Source organism: Podarcis bocagei, assembly GCF_964188305.1.
Source record: "Podarcis bocagei genome assembly, chromosome: 5".
Taxonomy (NCBI): domain Eukaryota; kingdom Metazoa; phylum Chordata; class Lepidosauria; order Squamata; family Lacertidae; genus Podarcis; species Podarcis bocagei.
In genome coordinates, this window is record NC_138129.1 from 46,734,143 (window position 1) to 46,754,990 (window position 20,848).

At 41.1% G+C, this 20,848-nt stretch overlaps 2 protein-coding genes across 14 annotated transcripts in view; one reads left to right on the forward strand and one right to left on the reverse strand.

Annotated features, from left to right (window-relative positions):
• The first annotated feature begins 5 nt into the window (after nt 1-5).
• Nucleotides 6-13,974, forward strand: TCP11 (t-complex 11). The gene is made up of 10 exons (XM_081195842.1): nt 6-328; nt 2,120-2,262; nt 3,999-4,131; nt 5,043-5,163; nt 7,141-7,361; nt 8,391-8,527; nt 9,456-9,676; nt 9,990-10,174; nt 10,704-10,867; nt 13,509-13,974. The coding sequence occupies exons 1-10, from the start codon at nt 21-23 to the stop codon at nt 13,736-13,738; spliced, it is 1,863 nt and encodes a 620-aa protein (XP_081051968.1). The 5' UTR covers nt 6-20; the 3' UTR covers nt 13,739-13,974.
• Nucleotides 13,975-14,168: 194 nt separating this feature from the next.
• Nucleotides 14,169-20,848, reverse strand: part of ANKS1A (ankyrin repeat and sterile alpha motif domain containing 1A) — a 117,436-nt gene continuing 110,756 nt past the window's right edge. For 6 of the 13 annotated variants that reach the window (XM_081195802.1, XM_081195799.1, XM_081195794.1 and 3 more), the window contains 4 exons: nt 20,426-20,596; nt 19,277-19,375; nt 18,473-18,570; nt 14,169-18,356 (listed from right to left, as the gene is read on the reverse strand). In XM_081195802.1, the coding sequence (XP_081051928.1) occupies nt 18,317-18,356; nt 18,473-18,570; nt 19,277-19,375; nt 20,426-20,596 (408 nt within the window). In that variant the 3' untranslated portion in view covers nt 14,169-18,316. Of the gene's footprint in view, nt 18,571-19,276; nt 19,376-20,425; nt 20,597-20,848 lie in introns of all 13 variants that reach the window. The other 7 variants (XM_081195804.1, XM_081195798.1, XM_081195796.1 and 4 more) reach the window with 5 other exon arrangements.

The window sequence follows — 20,848 nt, forward strand, 5'->3', positions numbered from 1 at the left end:
GTTTCAGTTTCATCGTGCACATGAGAAAATACACTTTTGCTTTACAGGAAGACATCGGGTTTTTCCTCATTTGCGCCCTCTCTTGGTCTTGTGGGGCGCGACACCTTGCCCCATCCCACCCCGCTGCCGGCAGGTGTTTGGTTCCATCCAGTTTGAATCTGCCGGAGGAGGAGGAAGGGGCGGTAACACCAACGGGCTCCCTAGAAGCGGCGGCGGCGGCTGTTTGGAGCCGGCCAGAGAACACCGGCCGTGCTGCCCTCTCTCCCTTTACCACCGCCGCCCGGTCACCTGCCCTGCCTCGTCTTTCCCCAGCACCTCCCCGGGGAAGGTGAGGGAGCGCCCAGTCCTTGGCCGCTCGCCCTTCGCCCATGACGCTCTTGCGCGCTTGCTTGTCCCCCTCACTCGGCATGCAGACGCCGGGCGGAGACGGAGGGAGACGCTCGCCGCTCGCCCTGCGGCTTCCCTCCCATATCCCGCTTATGAAAATTTATGTGGGCCAGCGAATTATTATTATTAATAATAATAATTTTAGTGTTTATGCGCCGCCTTTCTCCCCTGACGGGCTCAAGGCGGCTTACAGATGAAATAGGGACAGCTAAAAATAACCTCTCCTTGTAACTACTGCGAATATAAAATAGTTTTGGGGCACAAGAAGGGCTAGTTAGGGTTAAGGGTTCCCTTTCGTTTATTGAATAGCTGATCTCAACTAATCTCTCTGCAAACAAAGCAAGAAGAACATTTCACAGGTCATTTGGAAGTTTCCTGTATGATTGAATCCCACTCTAAAACAGTGGCAGTTTGGAAGTGCTCATAGAGGCCTTAAAAAAATCTAAATGAGACAAACTGCAAGGGTCGGTCTATTATGGCTACTTCTAGACAATTGCTATTTTGCAGGTGGGATACAATTGCATACCACAACAAACCTCCCCGCACTGGAATTTTTTGAGCTAAGGAAACTATCAGGAAAATGTGTGTGAAAGTGGGATATTTCTTAACAATGTAACATCTCTACATACAAATCCGAATGAATGCTTGGTAAACAAACAAAAGTCTCGTATGGTATTCCATGAACTTTGTGCAATCAAATCAGAAGGAATTAATCAGGTTGTAGGGAAGCAAAGTATGACACTCCTTGCATTTCGTGGCCTTTGGTCCCACTGTTTACATCCCCTTCCCATACATGTGTATGTACAGCTTTATAAAATAAAATAAAAACTAAAGGGATTGGCAAGTAGGCAAGTAATGGTGGACTCAACTATACAGCTGCAAATAAAACATTTTAAGTGTGTTGTAAAGTGCACGCGGGTGGCGCTGTAGGTAAAACCTCAGTGCCTAGGACTTGCCAATTGCATGGTCAGCGGTTCGAATCCCCGCGGTGGGGTGAGCTCCCGTTGTTAGGTCCCAGCTCCTGCCCACCTAGCAGTTCGAAAGCACCCTTAAATGCAAGTAGATAAATAGGTACCGCTTTATAGCGGGAAGGTAAACGGCGTTTCCGTGTGCTGCTCTGGTGCCGGTTCGCCAGAGCAGCTTCATCACGCTGGCCACGTGACCCGGAAGTGTCTGCGGACAGCGCTGGCTCCCAGCCTCTAGAGTGAGATGAGCGCACAACCCTAGAGTCTGTCAAGACTGGCCCGTACGGGCAGGGGTACCTTTACCTTAAAGTGCATTATACAAATGTGACATTAGATGGTGAAGGTGAGATATGGCAAATGCAATATATTTTTGAAAACATTTTTTAAAAAGCATTTTCACAACATTTTTTGCATGTGTCTAGATTCCACTGGTGAACAAAACTCAGTTTTCCAGGCAGACATGCTAAATGCTTTATGAAGCTTATCAGTTGCTTTACAAAAGCATCTCAAAGCAACTTAAATGGTACACATGAAGGAGTGGAGCACAGGGACAGGCTAAAAAGTAGACTGCTACATATTTGTGGTACAAATAATAAAATTAACTGCCAAGATATATTGAGTTAACGGTGACCACTTGTTATAAGAAGGAGTACATTTTCAATAGCCATTTGCCAAACCTGGGTGCATTAAAACTGATATCTCACAGCATTTAGAAGTTGATCTGATAGTTCATCTCAACATTTTGTTACTGCTATGTTTTCTACTAGGAACAAGATGCCTAATCCTAAAACCACCTCAAGTGACAGCAGTGACTCTCAGAACATAGACTGTAATCCTAGAAAAGTAAGGGACCATGAAGACAGCCATGGCGGAGACATGCCTAGCCTCTGCCCTCCTGACACCCCACCTTGTATGTCCAATTATGATTGCTAGAAAAAAAATGTGTCATTTATATTTAGAGCAAAATTGCCAACTCAAGATAAATTACAGGCAACTCCCCACTTACATGGTGGTTACATTCTGTGACCCCAAGCACATGAGTGAAATCACATAAAGTGGGGAACACTCTCTAAACACCCTTTAAATGCTCTCTGCTACTCTTCATCCATACCAAAAATACCGTATCAAAAAATACCCACAACTAGAACTGAAGCTCTGGGACCAGCAGGAGGCTGGAGGACGTTTAGGAAAGTGGCTACTGCTGCTCTAGCCTGCACATCCCTGCTGCGCTTCCAGGCTCTTCAGGGCTTCCTCTGCCCTCAATAAGATACTTTTTGGGCTCTGGGGAGGGTCTCCTTGCGAGCCACAAGGACTTTCCAGCTCTCTCCTGCCATTTCCAGGTATGAATTGAATTATTTAATTATTTCCCAGTGTTGTGCGAATACATGTCACAATCAAGTAGAACATGCATAAGTGGAGGGATGCCTGTATACAAAAGGGGATTAACAAAGAGTTTGGGGCAAACGTGAAGCAGTGTCTTGTTTATTTTTCACACATTCAAAAAATAATATGCTGAAAAATAATTTGAATTTAAATTGCAAAACAACAAAGCTTAATATGTATTAGAAGAGCCAAAGTTATTGTCATTATTTTTCACATTATTATCAAGTGAGATAATATAATTGGGGAATTGCACTTGTCCTATCAGCCAGCCTTTGGGACTGCTGCTGCTGCTGCATGCCAGGTTGGCTCTGAATAAGATCTCTCTCATCCATGATCTGATTGTGGATGAGGAGGCTTATCTGGTCTGTATTACTGAGACTTGCGTGGGTGAGCAGGGTAGAGTTGGTCTCACCCAGCTGTGGCCACCTGGGTACCCAGGGCAGCATCAGAACAGACTTGAGAGTTGAAGAGAGGGAGTTGCTTTATTTAAATTTTCTATCCAGACTGAGTGGGGGTATTGTTTTTGTTACCATGTTATGTACTTTTTGTGTTTTTATATAGTAAAGCACCCTGTGATCCTCAAATTAAGGTTGGAATACAAATTTAATATATTTGGGATTTGACATTTGAACAAGTTGCACTATAATGAGCTGACTCATTGTTTCATCTAGCTCAGTACTTGCTGCTCTGACTGGCTTCAGAGTTCTCTGACTGGGGTGTTTCACAGTCATGCTACATGAACTTCTTTTTCAATGAAGGCACTAGGAATTGAATGTGGAATCTTCTTTATGCTAAGCTTTGCTCCACTACTAAGCCTTGGTGCTGCCCCATACTATTGGTACATCCAGACAAGTATTCGTAAGTGGCAGCAACTGTCAAGCAAATGTATTTATGACATCCAGTTGGGAGTGGCACATTCCTTTTTGCAAGTTTCATGATTTTGCAAGTGATGCTGGGGAACCCCCCCCCCTTTCTGTTTTTAAGAACATTCATAGTAAATTGGGTGATTTACTTCAGGCCTTCACAACTTATGAGCTACCAAGTAGTATATAGACAACCCTGTTTTTATAATTTGCCTAGGACTGCAAAAACAGTATGTATCAAAAATACATGGTTGATATTGCCTTGGTGGGTTACAAATAGTGCATGTCTTTTTATACTGGTCTACTCTAAAATAAATAGTTGCATTTTCCTTTCCTATATAAATATTCTTTCCCCCTTTGATGGGTAAACGAAGTGCCGTTCTGTTTTATTTTTATGCAGCCAGTCCTCCTCAAATTCTTTCTGTGTCAGAACTCATGGAAACAGCCAATGAAGTCTCGAAAATGACCATAGCACATGAAATTGTAGTAAACCATGACTTCAAATTGCAAGAGGTGAATTTCTTACCAAGCAGGTAGGTTTTATTTTCCTGTTTATTTCCTGGTTTTATTTTAGTTTCCTGTTAAATCTAGAAGGATATTGTTGGTAAAGGATGTGGATTTGAAAAATTAAGAAAGATTAATTGTGTAATCTTTTTTAATTAAAAAAACTTATTTATTGATTTTTCACAAGCTTTTTTAAAAATGGTGTATTGTGTTTGTACATACACATTTTCTTACATGTCTTGCCCAAAGTGATCTCTGTCCAAGATCAAAATAAAAAAATTCCTTCCAGTAGCACCTTAAAGACCAACTAAGTTAGTTCTTGGTATGAGCTTTCGTGTGCATGCACACTTCTTCAGATACACAGAAAGCTCATACCAAGAACTAACTTAGTTGGTCTTTAAGGTGCTACTGGAAGGATTTTTTTTATTTTGACTATGGCAGACCAACACGGCTACCTATCTGCAACTCTGTCCAAGATGTCCTATTTAACTGCTCAATTGAGAGTGAGTGAGCGGGTGGCGCTGTGGGTTAAACCACAGAGCCTAGGACTTGCCAATCAGAAGGTCGGCGGTTCAAATCCCCGTGGCGGGGTGAGCTCCCGTTGCTCAGTCCCTGCTCCTGCCAACCTAGCAGTTTGAAAGCACGAAGTGCAACTAGATAAATAGGTACCGCTCCGGTGGGAAAGTAAACGGCATTTCTGTGCACTGCTCTGGTTCGCCAGAAGCAGCTTAGTCATGCTGGCCACATGACCCGGAAGCTGTACGCCGGCACCCTCGGCCAGTAAAGCGAGATGAGCGCCGCAACCCCAGAGTCGTCCGCGACTGAACTTTAACTGTCAGGGGTCCCTGATTCAAAAAACAAATATCCAAGGCTTCACTATGGATCATTCATATCAAATGTAAGTGGAAATATGTTAATAGCAACTGTTTTTGACTCATAGTTTGGAAAGCAGAGTGAAAGAGACATTGCATAAAGCTTTTTGGGACATTCTGAGAGAACAGCTCTCCAAAACGCCACCAGACTATTCCCATGCTATCAAGCTACTACAAGAAATCAAAGAGGTGAGATGTTTGTGTATGTTTGAGATTTCATTATTTATAGCATACACAGCTTGACCTTTGTGATAAATAAATTGTTACGTTAACAATATATGTGGTCATATGTAAAGAAGAAAAAGTGAGATTTCCAAAACCAGTAACTAATGTTGCTTAGGGCTGCCATATTTCAAAAAGTAAAAACCAAGACGTATTGAAAGGTACTGAGCTTTTTAAAGGAAGACCGCCCCACCCCCGGATGTCAATTCCACCTTTGAAATCCTGGTAATGTCCGTGACATATAGCAGCCCTAATATTGCTTGAGAATTTAAGACTTTAAGATTTATAGACTGTCATTTGCCTATAGTAGGCAAATATTTTTCCAGACATCCCACTTGCTAATATTTGTCACACAGTTATGTGCAATCAGGCTGACAAACATGGGTTGGGTTCCCCCCCCGCCCTCCATATTTTTCTGCCGTGTTATTCACACTTGCGCCCATAGCAAAAGTACAGCCAGCCATTCATAATTATTGTCTCTGGTTAGCCATGTGCAAAAGCAAGGTAGTCTGGAAAATTGTGAAACCACTCACTATTCCTTCCCATGCACACTTCAAGCTGTGATTAGCGATTAAGCTATGTAACTCCTATAGCTGTGTAACTGTTCCCAATTGTGTATGTTCTCAAACTTCAGGTTTGCAATCAGTTTGAACATTTGCTTGTAGAAAAACATTTTTCTTGTTGCAAGGGATAGGACAGTGGGCTTGGTTTCCAAACTATATTCTATTTTATTGGACAATTGCAAGGTTTAAAATTCTTTTGATTTTTTACTATGTATGCTTCCACCTTAACTTTCCGTTTGAGAAGCTATAAGATTTATTTATGCATTCAGTATAAGTTTGTCTGAGCTGAATGTGTTGTTGTATCCAGAACAGGTTTTGTTTTATATAGGGACTTGTTCTAGCTCATAACCCACCTACTCTCAGCAGCAAGAAACATCATAGCCAGACACTGGAGAGACCTGTCAGGAGTAAGCATGGACCAATGGTATCAAATAGTATGGGAAACAACCTTATTAGAAAAACTAACCAATAAACTGAAACTGACACGGGGACAAATAGAAGAAGACACCTTCACCCTGGTTTGGTTCCCATTTATCACACAGCCCAAGAAAACAACAACACGAATCCCCTGACAGCATACAAATCAATCTGGCTAACCTGATTCAAAAATACACACACATCACTCACACACAAAAACAATTCTCAGTACAGCCAACCAAAAACAACCAACCACACCCTAAGCCACACCCAACCTCTGTCACCACCAAGGAAATACAGCATGTGAATAGTAAAAGAACCCATTCAAGTAACGCTGACACAACCCCTCGCACATGCTAAGTAGGATAATAGAAGCATAACCACCCAACCCCTCCCCACTTCCCCGCTTCCTCCCTTCTTCTTCTTCCTAATTGTTTAAACCAATTCATAAACCAAGAACTCATACATTGACCACTAATAATGAAACATATGTTATAGATACTTTTGCACATTTATTATGCTATTTTTGTGATATACATATGACATGAGAAAACTTGGTATACCTATTTGTATAACATTAGTTTTGTTTATAAAATCCATATATATGGACTTGTTCTGTTTTTTACTTTACAGTGGTACCTCTGGTTGTGAACGGGATCCGTTCCGGAGCCCCATTTGCAACATGAGCAGAACACAACCCACGTGTACGCGGGTCGCAATTTGCCACTTCTGCGCATGCGCGTGATGTCATTTTGCGCGTCTGCGCATGCTCAAGCGGCGAAACCTGGAAGTAACCCTTTCCGGTACTTCTGGGTCGCCGCAGGACGCAACCTGAAAACACGCAACCTGAAGCAAACGTAACAAGAGGTATGGCTGTATTCGGTTATAGTCTTATAGGGGTTTGAACATAGCAAATGAAAATCAATAAGGTTATTAAAAATGGCAACACTTTATTCTTATGTAGACCCTACTGTCCTTGCTCCTGCCCCGACAACATCGTCTGCAAAGTCAGATTGAAGAAACTCTGGACATGGAGCTGATAAAACAGGAGGCCGAGCATGGTGCTTTAGATATCCCCAACCTCACCGCTTACATCTTAGGTACAATGGCAATGCTCTGTGCACCTGTTAGAGATGAGGAGATACAGAGACTACGAGTCATGGCAGACCCAGTTCATTTGCTCAGGTGGGCACCATTGGCTTGGACAAAGGTAATTTTCTAAAAGTAATATATCCTTTACTGAATCTATCCTAAAGGAAGATGCATCATTTTGCTACCCTGGGAGTACAACATCTGTTATTTGATCTCCTTCGGATTTGATTTTATAAATCAGTTTTATAAATCACCTATCATTTCATAGCTGTGTGTGTGTGTGTGATGGAAATAAATAATTTTAAATTCATCATTTGGCTTTCCTTAACAATTGCAGGGGTAAATAAATATTCAGACCATTGTCTTCATCACTGAAACATGTCATACAGTAGGTTAGGATGTAACCCATAAAGCACAGTTTATTGTAGTATACACAAGCAGCAGCAAGCCGGAGACTCACATATTCCTTACTTCCATCTCTTCCTTTGGCACAACTGTAACCGTGTTTCTTTTCTTGTCCATGAAAGAAATTTGGTTAGTTTGTTAACAAGCCAGAGTCATAAACCAACCTGAATCTGACTTGTTTGAACAAACTATAGTTTGCCCCAACCAAAACCCCCACACCTTTCCCCCGGTGTGGATATAAAGAAACTCTAGTTAATTTAACAGAGAAAGTGAAAGCCTACAGTCTCCTCATTGTCATGCTTGCTGCTGCTACTGCACATAGCACTGAATTAGCATTATAACCAAAAAGACAGAGAATCACGGATTACAAAGACCAAATGGTCATGCCTTTCAAACCTTTACTGCAAGGTAGAACTAAATCTAAATTCTAAGACAAGCTTTTAATATGTAATTGCTCTGTGGCACAGCACTATGTCTCCTTAGCTATTGAGTAATTTTTTTAAAAAAAGTCTAATCAAATTTTGCTTTGGTATACCTGGGAATAGCATCTTCCTCTTCCTGAGTTGTGCTTCTGTTTATGCTACACTATTTCTGTGATCACCATAGCAGTCTAAAGAAGCTCATCCATCAGCGGTAACAGGTTTGGTTTTTGCTCTTTAGTATGATTTCCTAGACTGGGTAGTTAAATGTTTACTTTGTTCCTGTTGCCTATGGTAGAGAGATCTTCAGAGTTCTGAATCTAATGAAAATGGATATGGTAAATTTTACCATACAAAGCCTTCGACCCCATCTCCAAGAGCACTCTGTTGAGTATGAAAGAAAAAAATTCCAGGAGCTCCTGAAGAAGCTACCAGGTATGTATCAAATATGATTGTAAAATAGTCTCTGGTGCAGACTAGAGCAGAGGGTTAATACATGCCACAACCACATCCAAGGCACTTCTTAAGCACAAGAGGAAACGTTTAAGTTTTAAAATCCCAGTTTATACCTGAAACTTTTCTGGAAGATAGAACTTTTCCTCTATTTCTGTTACCACATAGATTCTCTGCTTGCCAAATTATGATATGGAGTTTGAGGGGATACTGTACGTTTTATGGTTTCCCCTCTTCTGAGATGGGCACCCCCCCATCCATTTTAATGGTAATTATGACTGGTGTTGCATTGGTATTTTCATTGGTACAGTTTTTAATTTTGATTTCATGAACACAGTTTTGAGAAGATTCTCTTTTTTTATTTAGCAGTATAAAAATTTATAAAATAAATAATAAAAAACCAGAATTGTCAGAAGTGGGTTGGCAAACTGTTTTAGTGCTAGTTTTGGTTAGTAAAAATGTAGGTAATGTAATGGTAACAGTACCTCTCCCATCACTCGCTTCAGTTTTGGAGAGAAGAGAATATTTATGTGAGAGAAGGTGGAGGGAGAAGCAAGTGAGCCCCTGGGGTGCTCCTAATGAAAACAAATGTTATGTACTCATGAAACCTAGCGCAAAGTCATACCTGAAGATTACTATAAGTAAAAGGGACAATATTTGATTAACCACCTCCCTTTTTGCAGTTTTAATTTCCTGTTAGCTTCCATAAATGTGCCCTCATTAAGAACTGTTTTACTCTTAACTTTTCACTAGTGTTTTTTGTTTTTTTGCACCATGTTATTTATTTAAGAAAAAGGCAAAATGCAATGATTATTTGTTGCCAGTAAGGTGCAAATAAACACGAGAAAGGACCAGCCTACACTTCTTGTTTTTTCCTCCAAACCTGCATTTCTCTAATGTTACACTTTAGGTGGCCTCACTTGCACAACTGAGTGGTTGCGCAAGGCAGCAGCTGAAATATCAACCTCTGATCTGCTACCCTCCTCATCCACCTCTGAGACTAAAGGATCATCTGTTCCACCCTCCTCTCCAGCTGCTAGAGAAGTGTTTTCTGTCCATAGTCCCACAGCTGTGCTAAACCAAGCATACATGGACTTGCTGCATTGGGAGCCTGGAAGAGAATATCCTGAGGTAAAAGGCACCTTATGAGTCAGAAATAATAGCCATGCTAATTCATTTTCAGAAACAGGGGTCTTAAGATAACACTATAAGTCCACATTGCGGCACACTAGTTGGCTACGAGTTAGGCAGCAAAACACAGAAATGCAATGACCCATTTTCTGTCTGTTCGTTCCCCGCACAACAATCCACAGCCTTCAGTAGCAGGGGATGTACCAGTTTAGCTTGGGCATATTTCCTTTTACTCCAGTAGCATAAGATTCATTTCAAGTGCTAAAGAAATCTGCATAGTAACCCAATGGTTTATACTGTTATTTCTTTGCAGACTATGTTGATGGACAAAGCCCGCTTGGATGCCCTTCAGATGAAAGTGAATCAGCTAGCCATTATTGCTGCAGTCCTACTAGTGAGCAGCAGTACATGTGGAAGTGGAGTGTTCAGCTCACCAGGATGTGGAGATAGGCTAAAACGGGTAATAAAAGCCCTTCTGGAAGGACTTCCTGACACAAGGTAATGTTTTTATATTATTGGTGTTGAAGGCAGGAGAGATACTCACCCAAGCCCAGCCTCATGTAGGCTGCTTGTGGGCACCTAGAAAATCCAGAGTTAATCTAATGCCTCTTCGTGCTATTTATGAACAGGCAGTGAGAACCTGTGTCAGTCCTTTTGATGAAGGTTGTCTCCTATTCTTATTCATCGAGAAAGCATGCCCGCTTCACTTGAGGCATAAATAAATTGTATGTTGTAACTATAATATAGCAGAGAGAAAAAGGCAGAGGACTGAACAGGAGTTCAGTATAAGCCAAACTAGGGGCACAACTGCTCATATAGCTTCTCTGTCGGGGGGGGGGGCGGGTGAGAGGAGGTTACTTCATAAATATTGCAGGCTAGTTGTTGCCTACTTCAGGCAAGGTTTGTTTTTTAAGACTTAATTCTATAGGATTACAACAGGTTGACCACTTCTCTGCTATCATGCATATCTAAAGTTCAATTTCAAAGAGCTGTCAGATTAACATGGCCCCATCTCTGTGTGGCTTAGGTTAGAAGATGTTTTAATGGATATCAGCAATCAAATGCATGAGGAAGTTAATAGCATTCTCCTGCAGTTGGGGTATCCTGTTCTCAGCACTGACAAGGCTGCTTCACTTAGAGGCCAACTCACGAGTCTTGCAGAGAAGGACAATGCAGTACGGATTCTAATTGGTGAGTCATGAGTTTTTGCATATTTTTAATGCAATATCACACTTGAGTATGAAAAGGCAGAGTGTGTATTGCATTACCATATTTTAACTGCAATTTTTTGTTATAGTGCATTTCATATATTGTTGTGTTTTACCCTGGAATCACCTGTGACAATATATACGTTAGTATCATATAATATACTACATGGCTCCACTGCATTCTCATTGTGTTGTCCAGCAGTTATTCTAGGTAGTACAGGGCTTTTTACAGTCTGCCCCAAAGGAGGTGAAAGAACCATTGGTAGCTCACTGTGACTTGTTTGCAAATTATTTTGAGGATAAAATCGTTTGCATCCACTGGGACCTTAACTGTGGCAAATGAAAGTTTTCCAGAGCACTGTCTAGTCTTGTTATGTTGGATGCTTCACTTAAGACTCGAGGATGTGCACAAGGTGCTTGGATCGGTCAGGGTGGCCAGTTGCACGCTGAACCCTTGCCCCTCTTGGCTGATAAAAACTAGCAAGGGGGACAGTTGGCTTGGTCTGGGAGGTGATAAATGCCTCCTTGTGAAAGGGGGTGGCCCTGCCTGCTTGAAGGAAGTAGTGCTACTCCTCAAGAAACTTTCCCCGGATTTGGAAAATCTAATTACTGGCCAATAGCCCCTTCTTTAGCAGAGTTTTTGAGTGGGTGGTTGCAGAACATATCCAGGCACTTTCAGAGGAAACTGATTTTCTAGATCCATTTCAGTTGAGGTTTAGGTCCAGTTTTGGCACAGAAACAGCTTTGGTCGCCCGGTATGATGATCTCTGTTAACTGAAAGACAGGGAAATGTTGATTATCCTTGAGATACTATTGACCTTGGTATTATTCTGAAACGGCAGTCTGAGATAGGGGTGGGTGGCACTGCTTTTCAGTGTTTCTGGTCCTGCTTGGATAGTTGTTTCCAGAGGGTAATGCTTGTGGAGTGGTCTTCAGCCCCATGGAGCCTTCACTGCTGGGTTCCTTAGGGTTTGATTATATCCCCCATGCTGTTTAACATTGGCATGAAATTGCTGTGTGGGAGTCATCCGTAGTTTTGGAGTATGTTGTCAGTGATGTGCTGATGACACACAGCTCTACTTCTCTACATTTGCAGGTGTCGCTGTGGATTTGCTGGCCTGTTGTCCCAGTAATGGACTGGATGAGAGCCAATATGCTGATGCTCAATCCAGATAAGATTAAGGCACTATTATTAGCTGGTTCCCTAGATTTGTGGCCTGCTTGATGGGGTTACACTCTCTCTGAAGGAGTGGGTACACAGCTTGGAGGTACTTCTGGATCCATTGCTGTTGCTTGAGGCTCAGGTGGCCTTGGTGGTGCGAAGTGCCTTCCATCAGCTTTGGCTGGTAGCCCAGCTGCTCCCCTATCTGAACACAGATAGCCTCTTTTGTAGTCTGTTGCTCTGGTAACCTCTAGGTTAGATTACTGCAAAGCATTATACATTGGGCTGCCTCTGAAGATGGTTTGGAAACTTCAGCTGTTGCAGAATTTGGTGATCAGGTTGTTCACCAGGCAGGGCAGTCTGAGCAGTTCAACTCCAATCCTGACCCGACAGCACTGTCTGCAGGGCTGTCGTAAGCATATGCGGTGCCAGGGTGCAAAGATCTGCCTGGCGCTCCCCCCCCCCAAGTTGTCCAGTCGCAGGAGGGCAGAGCTGGCCGGCCGCCTCAGCATCTCGCTGGCTCAGTTGCCCCTGAATCCGTGGCGCAGAGCTGCCCGCAGCAGAAGAGCCCGTCACGGCACTCCGACGGATGGACTCTTCCCCAGACTCAATTCTCAGGCCCTGGACTCTCGACCTGGTGCCCCTGAGAGCCCGGGTGCCCCGCACCCCTAGCGCCTATGGGCAAGAAAGCCCTATCTGCCACTTGGTTTCCAGGTCCAATTTGAAGTGCTGTTTTTGACCTATAAAATCTTAAACGGCTCAGGATCACAATAGCTCAAGGACCCCTCTCCGCAACCTGACCCTTGCAATGATAATCTGAGCCCCTTTTTTGAGTGCCCCCTCCACGAGAGGCCTGGAGGGTGGCAACACAAGAATGGGCTTTTTCTGTGGTGACTCTGTTTGTGGAACACCCTTCCTTGGGAGGCTTGCCTGGCATCTTCATTACTTATCTTTAGGCACCAGCTGAAAATGCTTTTCTATAACCAGGCCTTTCGTTGATTGAACATTCTATGGCCTTTTAAATGTGTTTGTGGGAGGGGTTTAATGGTGTGTTTTTATTCTTGTTATGTATTTTGTGTTCTCATTTTGTATTTTTATGTTGAACGGGCTTGTGAAGTTTGATTAAGGGTGGTGTCCAAATTTAATAAATAATAATCACATCACAATCACATACTGGCATTAATGATACACCTCATGTAAAATTGCATACAAGAGGCCATTTACATGCCACTGTGATTAAATGAATACTGCAGTCACAATGAATATCTTAATTGCATATCAACAACATCTGTATATTGATTTTGTACACCACCACCCACTTGTTTCTATGAAAAGTTCTATTCCTGTCCTTTCACCCTTTATTATCCTATCTGCCTTGTGATTTTTCAGTTAACTAGGGAGCCCTAACATGAATAAGTTACAGGAATCAGGTCTTTTTCTAAATCTGTTTTAATTCCTACAGAGCAACGGATCCAAACTTATCTTAGGCTTTGTTTGTATCCTGGTGGCCAGAACGCTAAGAATCTACCCCAAGGCCTTGCTCCTATTCAAGAAGAATTACTGGAAGTGGGCCAGAGGTTTGGCAGTTTGATTCATCACAATAGACAGGTGTTTGGTCCCTACTACTCAGGGATACTGAAGAAATTGCTGCTTCCAGAGCGAAAATCTGAAGCAGGGACAGATTCTCATTAACAATCTAAAACAAGCAGCACACACAACGGCAGGGAGAGGGGGAGAAAAAAACTGGCAATTGTTCAGACTGTGCTTTGGCTCAAAGTCCACTGCAATCAAGTGAGCAGCTGTCCTGCTCTGTGCTGTGATACCTAAAGCATTCATACAGCTGGACTATTGAAGCTGTGGGATACAGTTACATAAATACCAACTGACAATGCCAAGTTTGCCGCAGTAAACCTTTAAACAGCTCAGAATGTTGTCTTGTGTTTTTAGACTAGCTGGTGCATTTTCCATCAAATGGGAAGGGCAAAACTAGGGACTGGATCTTGTAGCCGTTAATGTAGAAGGTAATTCATTTCGGTGAAACTAGATATACAAGCATATTCAGGATTAAGCCTTGTTAATAAACAATACAGACCAGTATACCACATCAACCCATACAGAGAGATGTTGTGTCTAATTTTATTAATTTAGTCTGCTCTAAGTCATACAATTATGAAAAACAAACAACAAAACGACTGCTGGAAGCCCAGGAATATTTACAGTCTCGCCTTGTTGTAGTGAGGTCAGTCTATATTGTTGCACAGATTGGTTATGTTTGGTACCACAAAAAAACTGGACAGATTTAACAATTTTTATATACAGAAAATAAAAAGGAAATAGTTCAAGTATCAAAATACAAAGACAGCTTAAATAACATTTTTATTACAAATCAGTCCCACTGCCATACATCACAATTAGCAAAGGAGTGTCTACATTGTAAACCAAACTGCCTGCTACCAAGAATCGACCTGCCCTCTTCAGGTGCAAGCATAGCGGAAATTCCTGCTGCTTGACATTCATACTGATCATGCAAAAGGAGACAATGTAGGAGTGAGGTATCACCCAACTCATTTTAGTTTCACAAGTGTAGAAGTTATTTTAAAAAGTGAGGTACCCTCAGATATCTGGTCTGCAAGAGCAGCACAACTCTTAAACTGCTCTAGAATTTCTTTTATTGGGGGGGGGCAGAATTGTTATGTACCTCAGAAATCAAATAAGATTTTCATCTCAAGCTAAGAAAGTCAAAAAGGTCAGATCCTATGAGCCAACAATGGCATGTACAAAATAAAAAGATTGCAAGAGTTTGATTTTAATAACGTGATTTCCCATTCAAGAGCTAAGGAGCAGTTCCTTCAGCCACCTTAACATTTATAGTGTTTTCTCCTGGACACAAAAGATAAAAAGAAGTCTACAGAAGACATACATCTTTTTGAAAAGGGAAACATTTGGAGCACTGGGGGGGGGGGCATTGATGCTGCTGCTTCAGCATAGGTTGGTGCTAGAACAGCAACAGCATTTTCATTGAAGATCTCAAAACGCATTCAGTGCCAGGAATATAGGGCACTTTTCTCAGTGTGCTGCAAAATCCCACAGAGAGGCAAGAGTCTCAAATATTGTACTAGTATTCAGACTGCTTGGAGCCCAGGAATAACTAAAATTCATAGGAAAAGTTCAGACCAGAATGGCTTTGATTACCTTCTTATAAAGAATGCCTAAGCAGGAGATACTGTCATAGATATTGCTATGTCCATGTAAACTCTGAGAAAGGAAGCACCTGATCACTGGAAGAAGCAAGTTGGAAGCTTTCGCTCATTTTGTCACCATGTTCTAAGGCTATCCTCTCTATAGCAAAACAGTTCAGTGTGCATTCTTTCACAACAGTTATAAGTACCTCAGTATTTATAACCATCACCAGCATACCGTTCACATATGAATATAAAGGAATGTTAATATTTCCAAAATTCATCCACCAATTATTTCCAAAGCCAGGCCTTTGGGATGATGATTTGGTTTTTTCTCGATACCTTTTCATCTGGAATAAGACTAAATTACATTTTAAAGATACAGATGTCGAAACAAGCCATTAACAAAATAGCAGGGTACCACAAGCTAACACAGACTTATTTGCACTTCCTCAGATAGGCTATAGAAAGATGTATATGTCACAGCCATAGCCAAAACCAGTGTTCAAGACTGTGATACTCAATGTGAAGCATACAGTCATTCTTGGGTGGAGTAGAACAAGAAACAACTGTTTCAGCATAATGCCCAAAATCTCTCCACATCTTTTTCATATTGTGAAACTGATATACTAAGTATACTTAAATTATGAACTAGTATAAAAAGTGCTAATCAGTGAATTAACTACTTAAAAATCCCAAACCATCAGGGCACAACCACATTTTCAAAAATATGGTACAGGAATTAGATGCATGGAGCTACAGTCCAGTTATTCAATGTATACATAAATGTGTGACAAAATTGTACTTAACCAGAAAAGAAATACTGCAATAATAAGAGTTATTTGCAGTAAAAGCACACTTGTACCAGGCATCAGTTCAGCAATGGTCATGAAGGGTTAAATATTGATATTTTTTATTAAAAACGCCCTGTTTCCCATCTGTTTCACTGCAGCTGTGAAGGGTGTACAGTACCTTCACAGTTGCCAGTACCTTCAAAGTTTAATATTGCAGTGACTTCAGAATCTTTGTCTACTACTTAGCAACCTCAAGTGTATAATGCTTAATATTCTAGCATCCACTCAGCCTATGCTGTAAGACAGGTACATTCACATTTTCTTTTAACAGTTAAGATTCTCCACTTTCATCAACACAACATGTTATGCTGAAATTGTGGATTTCACAATATTGCTGCATGTACACCACTGTTTTAAATCAGAGCATCAGTCTCTTAACCTCAGATGTTTCATTCTCTTGCTAAAAACACATACTGCTTTTTGTCAGCTTGTAGCTGGAATCTCTTTTCACTCAACTCTGGAAGTCCTTAATGAGCAGCCAAGGACATATCCCAGAGCCGGGTGCTGATCTTCATACATCACGGTTTCTCTGCTTCTTAGTGCTCTGCCCCTTTACTACATTTCCATGGAAGAACGCGGATGTCTGCTGTTCAGCTTGGCAGAAGGCAAACAGAATGGGGACAATATTAATGGAAAGAAATATAGGGAACGAGCTATTCATTCATGTAAAACTACTGAGGGAAGCCTTCAGTTACAGTGATGGAGAAGTTAATGGCCACAGCTTTGTGTGTTTTATAATATGGTGGATGCCCTCTGTTCATAACCAACTGCTCTGATGCTTCTTGGATAGTTTACCATTAAAAGGCACATGTACTATGTTATCTGGTTTTCAGGAGAGAGAAAAATCACCAATAACTCCTGCAATTTACTGACAGAGATTAAAACTATTCATATTAGGGAAATAACTGTTTGCTTTTTGAGAATAAAAGCAAAGCACAGATATATTTATTAACACTCAAATGTGCAGTAGTCTTCAACTGCTATAATTGTACCTCGTTACAATTTGGTATAATTACCTGGACATAATTCCAGGGACAGTGGGCAGATATCTGGCCCTACCTTCACCTATCATCAACAACTGTCTCACTGCTGACCCTATTCTCTGAACAGAGAGAGATAAAAAATTGCTTGAGACCTTTGTCTAATATAGTGACTTCTCTACTCTAACAATATCAGAAATAATCTCTGTAGGCCTTAACCTTATTATCAAAAGCTGGTCCTAATCCAACATTTCTTTGCAATCATTGTTTAATGAGCTACGTAAATTTGCCATTTGAAGAATGTAATAAGGCAAATACAACAGACTGCTCACCTGCTTGAAGAAAAATAAATGGCAAATATTTTGATAGTGTCAGTGTGCCTGGAATGCTACATTTAGCAATTTTTAAAGAGATGCTATTTGCATGAAATTTTGACCCCTTTTCTTCTAAAGGGGAACTGTGTTCTGTTACAGCAAAAGCACACCCTTGATTGTCAGTCTTTGTGTACAATTTAGTGACATGTGCCTTTGAAAGTTTCAATTTTAAAAAGAGTTTAGGGGGGGAATCAATTCAAAATTATTATTTATAAGCAGATTGGTTAACCTGAACAGAGAGTGATAATTCCAGGTAACGATTTTAAAAAAAGGCATCATGTTTAATGAACAGCTGAAAACATCCCTTTTTGGCATTTTCTTAAATATACCAAGCCTAACTCCTAGGAAAAAGGAAAAGCGGTTAATTAGAGCAGACGCACTGCCAAGTAGAACTTTATATTATACCATGCATTCAGATATCCAAGGACAGCAAAGATTGTGAGCAGCATCCATGCTAGGAAATCTGGTGAGCAAGAGGTTTGCAAGCAGTATCACAGTGGTTAGTGTCTTCTGAGACGATAAGTAGAAGAGTGCTACTTGTTGGAAACAGTTTTGTGGCCATGACTCAGTATGGAGGTATAAATCTAAATTGAGACAGCATGTACATATGAGACCAAAGTTGTAGAACAGTCCAAGGTTTAGAATGATAAATAGAAAAGGCCTATGGAGTGTTACTTCACCCCACAAATTCACAGTGTCAAAATGAAGAGAAAGTCAAGAAACACTGGGTGTTTTCTGAAATCCACATATTTGACTCCTACAGGCTTCATTTCTCCCACCTCACAGACATCTGAAACAGGTAGCTCTCTCAGTGAGTTACACTTGTTTCCATTAGGAGTATTCACAGCGTTCAGAAGAGATCAGATAAAAAATGCTGTTTAGTCTATGGTATCCTAGTGCTGTTGCCTCTGATGGTGCCACACCTAGTGTCAGCAATGGAAGGAAGGAGGGATTTAGAACAGCAGACAGATCAGACTGCAAAGGCACGGTTAGACTGGATGGATGCAGGATTTGTTTTCAGAAGATAGTAGTCTCATACTTAGTGCTGAGGGTCCTCTTGGAATCCTGCTTGGGCTCTACAACCCAGGACACACTAGCATGGGACTGGGAGTCTTGGTCCACTTCAGATGGCTCGAGCTAGAAAACATTAGAAGGAGAGAGCATATCAGCCAAGCTGCTCATTTTGAAAATGTGAAGGCAAACCTGGATACATTTTTAAAAGCTCTGTACAAATACAGCTTTGGGAGGCAACTGCCTAGGTCAGATTTTTTAAAAAGTATTTAAAGCAGAGGATGTGCACATGTACAGGTATTTACCACTTAAAATGTTACCATAAAGACTTGGACCACTTTTTCAGATTAAAGAAATAGATACAGCTCATTTTGGAAAAAGAACAAATTAAATTTTGTTTAAGCCCAAATCAATTCTCAATTCAAGGTAGCAGTTTGTTGAAATTCACTAGAAACAGAATGCTTAGTTGGAGTTTAAAGTGTTATATTCAACTATCTAAGGTTAGGTTTTTATGATCTGATATATTCTCTTAGACAACAGAACTCTTCTCCTTGAATGTTAAATTGATTTTAATACGGCAAAACTCGGCAAATGTTGCACTGAAGAAACATTTTATGCTGGTGAGAAGTGTTACAAGCTTGTCCTTGAAACGCCTCTTGTGTAATGTATAGGAAAGCTTGAATGAATTAACCTAGCAAGGTCAAGACAGAAGGGAACATAGACAGAGCAGCAAAACTAAGGGGAAAGAATGAGGGAATCACTGAATGTGAGTTGGTTTGATAACAGAAAACGTTTGTAACGAGAGACATGTGACTGCAAGAATGGTAAAGACCTTAGCTCCTTGACTAACAGATTGCAGCGGCAGATAGGAGGGACGGTGTGTAGTACAGGTGTGACAGTAACAACAGCGACTATCGGGAGGGAGCGGCACCTGAGGAACGGGAGCAAGCAAAACACAGACAAAAGGTAACATTAAAGGAGAGCAACAAGTATAGAGAGCACATGGGCCAGTACTCTGGTATGTTTATTTCCTTGCTAGATTGACAAGGACTCTTTATGGGAACTGCTGAAAAAAAGAAACTAACTACTCAGTAAATGTGTCATTGATTACATGTTTCTGTCAGTCCTACAGAGGAAACTTCAGAAAGAAAGAGAGAAAGCCTGTGTGCACAAGGCACCAGCAACTAGTAGTTCTAAAAGCAGTAAATTCATTTTAGGGTGTCAATATAGCCTGTAGGCTGCCCAAGCAACAATTTTGGAGGGAAAACAACTTTACAGCACAAACAGTCTTGATAGCAAAAATACTGTCCTGCGTCTTCATGGGTTCTCATTTTATTGCATTTCATCATGCACAGTTTTCAGCCAAGCAGTGGTTGCATGTAACATGTTTAACTTAACAGATTTTGGTCTAATATCTATGTTGTCTAGAACTGTTGAGAAATGCCTCACGGCAGGCAGACCTTTGTCATTCAGTGGTATGCAAGCTAGGACTTTACTACTTCAATCAGACACATGAATCCACCTCATGAGAAGGTAGTATGAAAGAGAATCCTTTTCTGCGAAAGTATTTCCCATCCACTACCCATCTTTTTTTTTTCACTTTCAAACTATCAGCATTGTCAAGACAAAACACAGGATTACCACGCAGGAGGAATGCAAGTTAACTCAGGAAAAAATATGAGCAAACACCCTGATTTACTTCAGTGAGCAGTTCTGGTATTTGGCCCTTGTCAAAATAGTGAATATATAATAAAAAGTTAAATCTTTGTATTAGTATACTTTTAAGCCTTTCCAGTAACTTGCAGTTCTTTCTATTGTCTCATTGTTACTTGCTCAGCTAATTAGCTCTTAACTATCTTACTTACCTGAAAAGGCTCAATGCAGTATTTTTACAGTATTTTTTAAATCAGCTGTGGTGAGGCATCGTGTTAAAAACTAGCATTACTACAGGAAAGAACCAAAGTTCTTTTAACATACGTACTGCTGATTTCCTCATGCTGGCTCGAGGTTTAGGCACCGGTTTTGAAGATTTTGTTTCTATCATTTCAGCTGTCAAAGCACCTGGAGGTTTTGATTTTTGGGCTTGGAGGGCCAGCTGGTAGGCTACTTCAAATGCTTGTCCCAATGTCAGAATGATTTCATATGTTAGATTCTTGAGAAAAGAAACACAAAGTATAACTTACTTCATAAAGTAATGCCAAGAGTTATGATGCTAGTCTGTTTCTACAAACAAAATGAGTGCTGAGTGCTGTCTGGTATGTTGAAGACCATTTTATATCACAATCCTGTGTGTAAAAATTAGGGAATAAGCCCTATTTTGTATAATGAGGTAGTGATGGCCATTGGGACTGGTAGGGCAGAAGACTGGGAGGCAAACAGTAGGTGGAGCTAGAGCAAATGACAG

What these genes read in the sequence shown, in the direction of transcription:
- TCP11 (XM_081195842.1), top strand. Translation starts at nt 21, where the DNA reads ATGAGAAAATACACTTTTGCTTTACAGGAAGACATCGGGTTTTTCCTC. An exon ending in CCCTCCTGACACCCCACCTT is followed by an intron (nt 2,263 to 3,998) that starts GTATGTCCAATT and finishes ATTTTTATGCAG; the next exon opens with CCAGTCCTCCTCAAATTCTT. An exon ending in TACTACAAGAAATCAAAGAG is followed by an intron (nt 5,164 to 7,140) that starts GTGAGATGTTTG and finishes ATTCTTATGTAG; the next exon opens with ACCCTACTGTCCTTGCTCCT.